At 40.8% G+C, this 12,739-nt stretch overlaps 1 protein-coding gene across 1 annotated transcript in view; it reads left to right on the plus strand.

Annotated features, from left to right (window-relative positions):
- Nucleotides 1-12,739, plus strand: part of USH2A (usherin) — a 454,712-nt gene that overhangs the window by 29,979 nt on the left and 411,994 nt on the right. The window contains exon 3 of the mRNA XM_033144773.1: nt 7,949-8,084. Coding sequence (XP_033000664.1) covers nt 7,949-8,084 — 136 coding nt within the window. The remainder of the gene's footprint in view (nt 1-7,948; nt 8,085-12,739) is intronic.

The following is a 12,739-nucleotide window of genomic DNA, read 5'->3' on the forward strand; positions in this document are numbered from 1 at the left end:
TGGTCACTTAACAAGTACTGTACAAGAATTGCAGCAAAAAAACAACAACAACCCAGCCTTTCTGTCTATTAACTTGCTGGGGACGCAAAGTGAAGCTGGGTTGTTTCAAAATACCACAAAAGAACAATCTAAATGGCCAACTCCTTTGTGTAGAGATGCTCATTGCGTAGATGGAGACATATCTACACACCCACACAAATCTTTCCCTTGTGCGTGTTTGTGCAAGTATGAAGGAAATTCTTCCATATTCTGTGAGATATGCACACATACATCACATGGTATCATCTACCACGTAGAACGACTTGAAGGGGCCTCTTTGTGGAAGCTGTACTATGGTAAGTATCCCTTAGTGGATATTAAAACAAGGAGGTATTAATCTTGGTTTCAGCAAATGTTCTCCTATTTCAGTTGGGTCAAAAGTAGTGCTTTCTGATGGGAGGGGGAAGAAATAATTCTCAACACACTTGAATTGTGAAAATATCCAACTATTCAATATCCTATTTGCTGCCATTGTTTGGAGTATCTGCTGCTGCTGTTTTGGGGGCTTTCCCCCCCCCCCTTCCTGTTACTGCGTCTTCTTCTTCCACGATTAGTCACATGGGCAATGCCAGCCAATTAATGCCTACATGTAGTGAAGCAGGATTATGCTAAGCATTGTGCTAATCAGTGTTGGCTATGTAATGTCGGTGCTGGAAAAGGAAGTCAAAGGAGAGGAAAGGCAATGATTTCTGAATCAATTGTACCAGTAATTACACTGGAATCTCAAAAGGGTGCATTCAGACATGGGAATTATGGCATTCGTTTTCCTGGTTATAAGGCTAGTGCTTCTTTTCCAGTTTCTAACATTCATTTCAAACTGAATATCTGTTGTGTCATGGAACTTTGGCTTGTTGATCAATATACCACCACATCTTACTAAATGCCATTCATACCAGTGGCTGTGGTGTGACTCTACAGCAGATATATTTGGGGATGTTGCCTCCATTTCTGCACATGCAAGCTTCTTTCCCCCCATGATTTACCCATGGAAATAGGAGGAAAGAACTGTATGCTGGAATACTATCCCCAAATTTGTCACGTTGTGTGACCCACAGAAATGGCAGGAAAATCACAGTGCAAAACTCCCATGGGGGGGGGGGGTTAATGGGGTTGCAAACAGATTTTTTTTTGGAAGTGATTGACACAAGAATTAGTGTTAAACTACCGCAAGATTTCCAGAAGTGGCTTTCACATGGCATAAAAGGTCACATAAAATATGAAAATTATCAGGTAAGGATATGCCAGGAAAACAGAATGAAGTGCTGTCTGAATACAACCATAGTGAGTGCAATAAATTCACAATGTTACATAGCCAATAAGAAATAGTTATGTTCTGGTGTCACTGAGGACAGACAAAGCCAATTTGGAATGAAATGAAAGCTTCCTGAATGTGCATACTTTCAAATATCATAAAATTGCTGAAGGAGTCTAGATCCTTCAGGGATAATGTTCACAAAAGGCATTTCCATTGGTTCTCCCCTAATATTAGCTGATCACTTCTATCCTCTTAGACCAGGGAAGGAAATTGGTGGAACTCTAGCTGTTGTTGAACTCTTATCAGCCATAGTTACCTCCTCCATGTCATTGATTCTGGGAAGAAAGACTTGAGAATGGTTCCCCAGTATTACTGGTGGAGAGATGTATTTGTATGTAATGTGGCATGGCTTAATTTCTAAATTGTTAGTTACTTTGACATAGAAAGGGTAAATTGACTGATCTAACAGCAAAAGGTGAGGAAAGAAAATCCACTATTAATAATCACAAATTTTGAAATACACAATTGTCTGATGTTTTGGGCCAATTCTGACGCTTCTCCTTCTCCTTTAACCCCATCAATATTTTCATATGTTCAACTTAGACCACATTGTAGAGAAGGGTGCCTCCCAGTCATGTACTAAGAATCAAATGATAAATATAGGAGCCACAGCAGAATATTATCCTGAATTATTGTAATAAGCACATTTTTAACAGAGGCAAGCAAGCTAATCCTCAGCCAGAGGAACAAACGTTCCTACCACGAAAAGAAGGTATAAGATGCATTTCATTTCTGACTTAAAAATAAAGGTGCACTTAAACTTGTAAAAGACAACATTTTTATTTGAATGATATGACAGAACTGTCACCGGACTGTTACCTGCTATAAAGCAAGCAGAAGAATTATTACCTTTATTAGGCCAGTGACACTGAGCTTTAGCCATACATTTCTAACTTCTGTCCCTCTACAGAGACAATTTTCTTTTCTTAAATAAACTGTCATGCTAGTGTTAATATATTGTTGGCTCTCTCATACTCCGAGAATACTGCTGATATAAAACATGTATATGTTAGATTGGTAATAGTATCTTTAGTGTAGCTGACTAGAACAAATGCGTTTCCCTCATGGCTGTGCTAATGTGATAAAGGAAAATTGGCTGTTCATCAGCTTTTGGCTGGGTAAAGACAGTGGAGATGGAACCACATTCTTTTTTATGCATTAATACCACTAAGAACTTTTCACTAGTTATATTTCATGTTGCCTGTGTGTGCAAAGATGTTGTAAAACATGAGATAATGCTACAAATAACAAAGCAGAAAAGGCTGTATCTTTTATAATGATAACAGTCAAACACCAAAAGGACAGTAACAGGCTGTAAAAAAAATGTGTGATGGGAAAAAAGAAAATCATTGCAAGCCACACAGTCTCACATCCCGCCACCCCCCTCTATTCTCCCCTCCCATATATAGACTTTGTATTAAAATGAAATAAAAAAATATTCACATGTTCATTACGCATTGTTGTATCAGTAGATAAAAGCTACGGTAACTCCAAATGAGAGTGATGTTCTGTGAGTAGGAAAATTCCCATATGTGAGAACTTTCTTCAACCAAATTGCACTGCCTAGCCATTATGATAATACCCTTCAGATTCTTCTTCAGCGGAAGGGCAATGATCCCATACATCTCAAATTTGGACAATATTGACTGCTTCTGGAAATAAAAATAATAAACCCCAGCATCTGTTTTTATTTATTTTTATTTAAGGAAGGAGAATTTGTCTCCATAAAAATCAATTTTCTATTCATTTCACATTTTCTTAGTTAAAATAGTAATGCGGCTGTGGTGCCTGAAGCACTAATGATAACCATTCAGGCTTAGATTTCTAGATAACTGTGGCTGTTTATATTGGTCAGAAATGTATGTAGCTTTATTGACAGTGGAATGGGATTTTGAATGCTCATGTTCTGATTTTCCAAATGAATTTTTCAGGGCCTAGCTTCTGCACCAAATTATTCTGGCTTTTCATAAGCCTTTTGTTTGTCCTTATACACTCATTGTTTCTAGGATGCAATTATTCCAGTCCCATTTGATTTGATTAGAGTGGATATCAAGGCAGACTAAAGCACTCTAGCTTCTCTCAGCATCTATTTGGAGAGACGATTCAGCAGTCATCCCTTTAAACTCATGAGTACCTGTTTATGCAAAATGAAAATAGGTTTTCACAAACTGGCAGCAAGAACAGTAGCAGCAGCAAGAACAACAACAGCAGCAGCAACAACAAAAGCTTTAAAAACCCCAGGCTCTCCAACCTCTTCTTTGAAACAAGCTGTTCACTGGTAAAAGCTAACAACTTTCATACAGAAATATTTTTCAAGGCTTATTAAAACATGAACAAGTAATTCATCAAAGCTGAAGTTACGCTTGGCAGTTGTTGGCACCTGGATGGGGAAGGTTTTCTTCATGCACATCAAAAGATACGTCCAGTTAGTAGTTCTGAGGGACCTGGGTGAGCTTCATAATGTTTACGGGAATGTATGTTCAGATGTGCATCTGCATTGGCTATGAGTGCAGCAAGATGCTCTGCATATGAGTAACCCTTGTGGTGTGTGAGTGTGTGTGTATCGCCACCAGCGTGCATGGGGCTTTCCAGAGTACAAGAGGATCGGTAAACAGAGAAGCAATAGGCAGTTGTTTCAGTCGCATGTCTGTTGATTTTGAAGAGTGGTGATGTCCCTTGAATTACCTGTGCCATCATCTACATTTTCCAACAGCAATTGGAAAGCTCTGGACTAAACATATTAGTAAATGATTTTTTTCTATCTTAAAAAAGAGGCCCTCTCTTCATTGGGATACATTTGTTCATAGTCCATGAGTGAGTCATTGAATTGCCAGAATGATTTTTGAGAGTACCTGATGCACTTAATAAAAATGGAAAGATCTGGCCACAAGGTAATAAATATTACTGCAGTTTTTCCCCCATCCTCATCTTTTCCTGCTTTTAAAGAAATCTTAAATTCCAACATCAGACCAAGAATTTGGTTATAAGATTTCACCCTGTTTCATAACTCATAACTACCTTTAGAGGAGATTGACACGCTGTGCTGGATTAAGCAGCTATTCAGGGCTAATACGGCTTTTACCCCATGACTTCCTCCCAGTAGTATTACAGCATCATATGTACCCTCTTGGGTAAAACATGGCTAAAAGCCAATTACTTCAACTTAAATGTTTCATCTGAATGCACCATTGAGGGATTGTTGGCAACTATTTCAATTCACCATGCCCCAGTTATAGATTGGCAGTCCGTTCAGATTCTTGACTAAGAACTGGACATATTAGTTGCAATGCTCTTAGTGTGATGCAGAGAGAACTGTGAGCTATAAACGCAATCCATGCTAATATCTACTCTTAAAAGCAGAAGGTATTTTAAACAGAAAAGACAGAATGGGTAGGAATAAAAAAATTAATAAATAATAATAATAATAATAATATATTTTATTACTTATACTCCACCCATTTCACTGGATTTCACATTATATGCACCATCATGACTGGTGTGTCCCATGTGAGGGAACAATATGCATCCCAGAACTTCCAGAGAGGTGCAAACCAATATTCTGAAGCAGCTCACAAACACCACATTTTCATGGCTGCGTATGTACAAAGAAGCCTGATAAAACAGTGGTTATTGGAATGGTGCTGCCGATATTCCACTCAGAAAGCTAGTATAGCTAAGTATTTAAGGAACTGAATTATGAATCAGGACTGTGCCACTGGTTCAAATCTGACCAATGCCATTAAATGACTACGTTCCCTTTGCCAAGCCACTCTTGCCAAGCCTCGGTCCCCCTGTGAAGAAATAAGTACAAATGAGGGCGCAATAGGCGGTAAGCTTTTGCTACAATATCTTTTGATCTTTAATAATATATTATGCCATATGATAAGTGTTTTCTTTTTGTTCTTGTTTATGTTCTGTGTCTCGGTTGCAGGTCAGCTTCATGCCTACACCACTTGCTTGTCTGCAGGTCTGATCTGCCCACCTCAATGACTCCCCCAAACCCCACAAATTTCTATGGCGGCAATAAATGAGATAAAAGAAAACAGACAAACCACATGCTATTACTGCTGCTGCCTCCTCCTTCCTGCAGCATGGTAGGATTGAAAATCACCCTCTCCTTGCTCATTAGATGATCAGTCTGATGGGTGAGGAGGAAACAATAAATTCTCCCCTCAGCTGATCTGCACAGATCAGCTGACGAGGGATGTGTGTATGCCTCTATGCATCCTGTGCATGTGTCTGTGTGGGGTGGCCACACTTACTTTTTGCCCTACTACCCATCATTGGCATGTGGCCTTAGGTTAAGGGAGGGAGGGAGAGAACTTAAACACACACACACACACACACACACACACACACACACACACACACACACCCCTCTTGACCAGCAGAGTGGACCCTTTTGGTAGTTCCACTGCACACAAAAACTCAGGGCAGCAGCGGTTCTCTGTGGCAACCCCTAAGTTATGAAACTCCCTTTCCCATGAGGTGTGTCTGTCAACTTCATTATATAGCTTTTGGTGAATGCTGAAGATATACCACCCTACCCTGGCTTTGACACCTGAGATGAATATTTTCAGCCCCCACCTCATGTTTTGTAAGTGCATTTTTTTTTTGTAACTAAATTTTTTAACCTGTTTGTAATCTTGTAACCCACCCTGGGACCTTGGGCAATAAATTTAAATTGTCACCATCTGCTAAAAAAAAGAAGTGAAATTAAAGGTGTGGTTTTTTTCTAAGGTATATGATGCAACAAATGTAGGGAATGATTATATTCATTTACTCTTATAGGAGTAATATCTTGCAGCAATATAAATGCTTGAGAAGCATTTTAAACATTTGATAATATTACGAAATGTTTGTGAACACTTTGATTATCATCACTACATTGCATGCACAGTCTTGACACATGGTGGAAAAGAAGAACAGCTGTAGATGGAGGTTGTGGACTGTCCTTCCTTGGAGGTTTTTAAGCAGAGGCTGGGTGGCCATCTGTCATGGATGCTTTAGCTGAGATTCCTGCATTGCAGGGGGTTGGACTAGATGACCCTTGGGGTTCCTTCCAACTCTACGATACTATGAGTAAGTACCTCCATATGTTTTTCTCCTGGTCTTAGAAGGGGCTTTTGGTGGTGAACAGTCCTTTGACACCATTCAGTGTCTTTTGCTGTCTTTCATGATTGTAGACATTTAAGAAAATCTAAAGAGTTGATCCATGAGCCAGTGTGGTGTAGTAGTTACGGTAGACTTGTAATCTGGTGAACCGGGTTCGTGTCTCCGCTCCTCCACATGCAGCTGCTGGGTGACCTTGGCCTAGTCACACTTCTTTGAAGTCTCTCAGCCCCACACACCTCACAGTGTGTGTTGTGGGGGAGGAAGGGGAAGGAGAATGTTAGCTGCTTTGAGACTCCTTCGGGTAGTGATAAAGCAGGATATCAAATCCAAACTACTCCTCCTCCTCCTCTTCTTCTTCTTCTTCAACACCCTTCCTTCTTAAAGCTAGAAGATTGAACAGATATGGACTCTTAAGAGCAATGACTTCCAATCTACTCAAATACCTCCTGACAAAAAAAATGGAAGAAGAATTATCCTGCATTACTTATTGCCATCTTGGAATCTAGGAAGCAGGAAGTTTCCATCTCTGCATCTGGTTAGCACGCAGATGCATGACGAAAGAGAAGTTATCAATCAATGACATACCAGTATAATTAACTATGCTTGCCTACAATTTATTTGTTATCATCAGAATACTGACAGTAATAATTCAGATTAGTATCTACACATGGCTATATAACGTTGGTGTTCAATTATATCAGTGTTATTTGGTGATGCACATGGGACAAAGAAGATACTAAATGTTATCTTGTTATAGGATAAATGTTACCCTGGTTCATGTTTAATTTACCCATTGAAGAACTTTCCCTTTTCAGTAGTTGTATCTTCTCTAACAGGGATTGGTTATAAAATGGATGTCAGGAAAGCCCCCTCCCTTCCACTGCAGCCGGGATCGCAGGAGTTTTTAGAATACAGAGACCCACGTCCGCTGTTTATGAGCTACTACTCCTCCTCCCCCAGTGGGAGCTTGCATACCACACATTCCTCAGGCGGGGAAGGAGGGGAAGGAGAGGGGGAGACAGAAAGGCAATGCAAAGGCTTAGAAAGAGTCGGAGAGCCGAAACAGCACAGGGAAAACAGAGATAGAGGTCAGATTCTCACGCTACGTGGTGGGTCAAAGAGGGGGAGAAGGAGGGGCTTCAGGTTTCCCAAGCTGCTCTGTTGGAAGGGAAACCGAAAGAGTTCATTCCTGGACACTGATGAATACGGGAAAGGACGTTTGAAACTTTGCTTTGCTGTATATAGCTTGCACAATAAAGAATTTAGTTTTTAGAAGTTCTTTGCCTTGGACTGTTACTCATGAGCAACCCCTAAGCGTCCTTACAATGTATAAGGTGGTTTTCCGGTGATTTAACTGAAACAATGGCACGCTGTATTCCACACAAGGCAGTAAATAACAGATGAGATTAGACTGAGTCCCCCCCCCCCATTTTTTAAAAATAATAAAAAAGGCTTTTCCTTCCACGTGTAATTTTATAGGTTCACCACAGCAGAATCAATTTCTTTATAAATGGCTTGGAAGATGACAACACAGCTTTTGACTCCAGAATTCTTACTGGGTTAATTGCGGACCCCTCTGCTGATGGTGAATGGCGAATTGGGCAAAATTTAAATGGTAAGTCTGAGTATTAAGGGAAGATCATATTCTGTGGTATGGCGTTCCTGTATTGGCTGGAGGTTGGACTAGATGACCCTTCTGTTATTCTACTGTCTTTTGCAAGAGATATTAACTGGACAGCAAAATGCTACTCCACCTGCTTCAACATCTGCTTTTATCATATACAGTATTTCCATCTCAAAATGTCACACCATTGCCAGGTTTGCAGATAGGGAGGCACTAGTGCCTTGCAATCCTCTCCCATCCCAGTTTCAGCAAGCATAGACTTGTCCTCTATTCTTCTCCTAACTGCACAGAATTGCTACTGTGGCAAACCATAGGATAATGTGGGGGAAGAAGGGGAAGCTGAGGCATTTTTATCTTCTCTGAAGCTGGTTGGAAGAGGAAAACATCAGGATTCTTGAATGCTAATGTCACTAAGTTTATTTTTCATTTATCTAAATTTGTATACCACTTTATTACTGTAAATAAAACCTCTAAGCAGTTTACCAAAAATGACATTAAAGTTATCCATAGCAATCAAAGGTTGTTTTTTTTATAATCAAAATATAATTAAAGTCATCAGTGAAACCAGAGTTACATATTCAAATACATGTCAGTTTTTACATGTCTGGGTAGGCTTGCCTAAAGAAACCTGTTTTTAGCAGGCAGTGAAAAGAGTACAGTGAAGGTCCTGCCTGATGTCAGTAGGCAAAGGAGTATCATTGTGTTGCCATGCTAAAAGATCTATTCCTGACCAATGTGGAACAATTATTTTATGGCAGTTCCTCAGATTTGGCATAGGTGATTGTGGCGATCACACAGGGTCCCCGGTCGTTTGACGGACTATTGATCCCTGTGCCACCACGCGCTTCGCTGCCACCAACCAGGATCCCCTCCCTGGTAATAACTTTCACAGTCAGGGTGCAATTTTAAACAAAATAATAAGTGTTTATTTAAAAACTTCAACAACTTAAGATAATGGTTACAACCCTGCCTACGCTCACCACTCTACCTCACCACCAACCCTCACAATCAACAACCACCCACCAACCAACTCTCTCGATCAACTGCTCTTCAACAACTCCCCTCTAACTCTCCGCTCTCTAACTCTAACTGACTCCTTCAGCTGCCCCTAGCTCCTCCCCCCTCTGTTTATTGGTTAGCCTAGGGCCAGCCACTTAACCCCTTACTTACTCCTTCTCCTGTGTATTCCCTAGAAAGGCAAACGCCACATACCTCCCCCCTTAAATAAGTTTGATTCAGGAGGGATAACTGCACAGAGTTATACTCCTGATCAAACTGCGTGACACCTTAATTCAAACAAACATTTTCTAAGTTTACTAACCTTAACTCCTCATCTTATGCTGGCTGAATAATTGTTTTTTTCCCCCACATTATATACAATAGATCATGCAATATTAAACCTTTAGTTAACTGCAAGAAAATTTGTAACTGTCCATTTTAATCTTTGCCTTCGGGTCTTCGTGATAAGGCATCTGCAACGATGTCCAGGATCCTTTCACGCTCCTTATTGTCCTTAACCGCCACAAGAAGTGTGATGGGATGCGAGTTGTCTTCCTCCGCCATATGACACAGTCCCACCCCGATCCCTGCAGTCGATGCGTCTGTAACGATTGTGGATTCCAATCTGTGTAGAGTCTTTGTTTCTCAGGGTCAAAAGCTCTCTTGGATCACCCTCTCTCTCCTTCAGGATCTCTGTTAAGTGTTGAAGCTCGATGCCTTGTGCAAACGTCTCCAAGTCCTCAAAAGCAGCATAAGAACTGGTTATCTGGCTTCTGAATTCATTGGGAACTGCTTTCAGAAGTTTGTGGAAAGCTGCTTTTTTAATCAGCTTGCTGAAGCTTTTTGGACACACAGGTTTACTTAATGAAAGTAGATTAAAAAGCTCCAATTGCTTATTGCTCTTAGCAATCTCCCTTGCTGTCAGTTCATCTTTGGTCTGTGTTGAATTATCAGTTCCCACTTCAAGCAATTTGAAGACTACTTTTTTATGTCTTTGACGTGGTGGCCATGTTAATGCTGTGTAACCACGTTCATTTTGGGCATTCATTTGTGTTGCATGAGCAGCAGGGTACCCAACTTCCCACCACACAATCTCTAGTGTAGGAAACACTTTCACTTTCATAGAAAGTTGATGGGACACCCTGGCAACTATAGCTTTCAGTATGTTTTCCTTTCTATATTTCCAACTGATGAATGGTTTATCATAACTTTGAATAGTTGTTCTAACTGATCTCACAGATAGGTCACTTTTTAAAACAACTCTGACTCCTCTTGAAGGGACATAACCCATAAGCTCTGGGTTGTATTTTCCAACAATCGTCACTATGGTAATATGTGACCAGTCATAAGCTTTCCAATGTCAAATATAAAGACCTTGCATTCTAAATATGGGGCTTCCTGTTCCTCATCCCACAGGATCCCGGAAATGAGACTGTTTACTAGATCCATGTTTACTTTATATGGACGCTGACATCCTGCCATGTCACTGCATAGAGCCCCTTGGAAAGGAACTTTTGCAATTGAACAAACATGGGCCTTAATTGAACCTAGACAGGTATAATCATAGCCATACCATGGAACACCCATCACAATCTTCTTTGGATTAATGCCCATGTGAATGTATTTTTCATATTCCATTATGGTGTGGTTATATGGAGCATCGGCTCTGGCTTTGCATTGCGACCACATCTGACTCTGTTCATCATACGGCATAACAAATATGAAATCACAAGACTTTGCAATCCCGGTGTCAGTGTGATGGACTACCCCTTTTGCTAGTCTTGGAGTATTACTGAAAATCGTTTTAAATTTTTGTAGGTTGTTTCTCATTTCTTCCTGCTGTGAATGGGTTAAGGTAGGGGCTAGCTTAACTTCTTGTATATTACATTCTTGCTCCCCTCTCCCCTCCCAGCATGGTATTTCTGCTTCTTCTGGGTCCTCTCGGATAGCACAGGGAGCCCAGCTTTCAGTTTTCTGGTAAGGCTTAATCATGTTTACGTGAACTACCTTGCGCCCCTCATCCCCCTGCTGGATAAGGTAGTTTACATTATTTATTTTGGACACGATTTGGGATGGTTCCTCCCAGGCTAGTTGCATTTCATTCCCCTTTTTGGTTGCTCTAGGCAAGGGTTGTGCCAAGTCGAGTCCTAACCTCTGGCAAATGTCACAGGCTTGGCAATACATTCTAATTTGCTTCCCCATTCCTGGCCAATAGAAATTTTGTGCCACTCTTCGTTTGGTCCGAGTTATCCCCATATGTGCCCCAAAAATACTATTATGGGCTTGTTTTATGATTTCTTCTCTGTACATGTGAGGAACCACTAGTTGTCTGCGGTTTCCTCCTCCCCCTTTATAAGGTGTGCTAAGGGCTTCACGATATAACAGCCCCTCCTCTAAGCAGAACCTCTCTGGGCAATCAGGGGTTAATGGAACAGTAGATTTTGCTGCCTCAAAACAGCCATTTAGTCCCATGTCATTCTTTTGTTCCTGAGAGAAATTAGTCTTTTGAGTAGTTTTAAAAGGTATTAGGAAGCCTGGCTCACTCAAAGTTTCAACTTGAGGACTCTGAGTCCTGCCCTCATTGGCAACTGTTTCGCTTCCCTCAGTATCAGTTGACAGTTGGCCCCCCTTGGAGCGGGTAATCACAAACGCACTCTGCACATGCTCCAGGAGATCCCAACCGATAAGCACTGCAGTGGGGATTTCCTCTGAAATGGCCACTTTCCACTTTCCACTCCAGTCATGTAACTTAACGTTTACCTCAGCCATTTGGAGTCTAACTGGCTCTTTGGCGATTCCTTTTATTTCTATAGTTTTTCCTGGAATTACTTTATTGGGACTGATTACCTCAGGATGAACAATCGTGATTTGGGATCCGGTATCTTTTAACCCTAGATATTTTTTGTTTTCAATCCAAATATTTTCTCCTGACTTTCTCAAGAGCAAATCATTTTGTTTAATCAAGTAACAGTGTATTACTGAGGCCTCAGGAATCTCCTCTGTCCCAGGCCTAGCTAGAGCTTCGGTTTCCGTGGCAACCTGCTTAGCCTCACCCTGCCCTACTGAGTGGATACAATAAGAGTGTTTTTGAGCGTTTGTGCTCCCAGATTTAACTTGTTCACCAGTCTTACATTCAAAGCTTCTGTGGCCCAGTTTATTGCACGACCAGCACCTCATATCTCTTCCCCCAGCATAATTAGATTTATTTTCTTTTACCTCAGAGGTATGGGTGTTAGTTTGGCCCACGTCACTTGGGCTTTTTGACTGTGGTATGTTTCCCTTTTTTGTTGCTGGAGAAGAGCTTCCTTTAGCATATTGAAATTGGTTTCTGGGGTTCCCCCACAATTTCCCGCCAAATTTTGGACTATCAAATCCATGGTCCCTAATTTCATTAATTTGGTCAGCTATGTTTGCTGCCTCCTGGATGGTTTTAGGACTTCTTTCCTTTACAAGATATTTCAGCTCCCCAGTTATGGTGGCATAAAATTGCTCCAACGCAATAACCTCTCTGATTTTTTGAATTGAATCCGCACCCTCCTGCTCTAACCATTTTTTGAGGTAATTCGTAATTTTTGCCCCCAACTGAGCATACGTTTCTTCTCTCAACTTTGTCACACTCCTGAATTTTTTTCTTAGTTGTTCTGAGG

The sequence above is a fragment of the Lacerta agilis genome, chromosome 3, assembly GCF_009819535.1.
Source record: "Lacerta agilis isolate rLacAgi1 chromosome 3, rLacAgi1.pri, whole genome shotgun sequence".
Classification (NCBI taxonomy): domain Eukaryota; kingdom Metazoa; phylum Chordata; class Lepidosauria; order Squamata; family Lacertidae; genus Lacerta; species Lacerta agilis.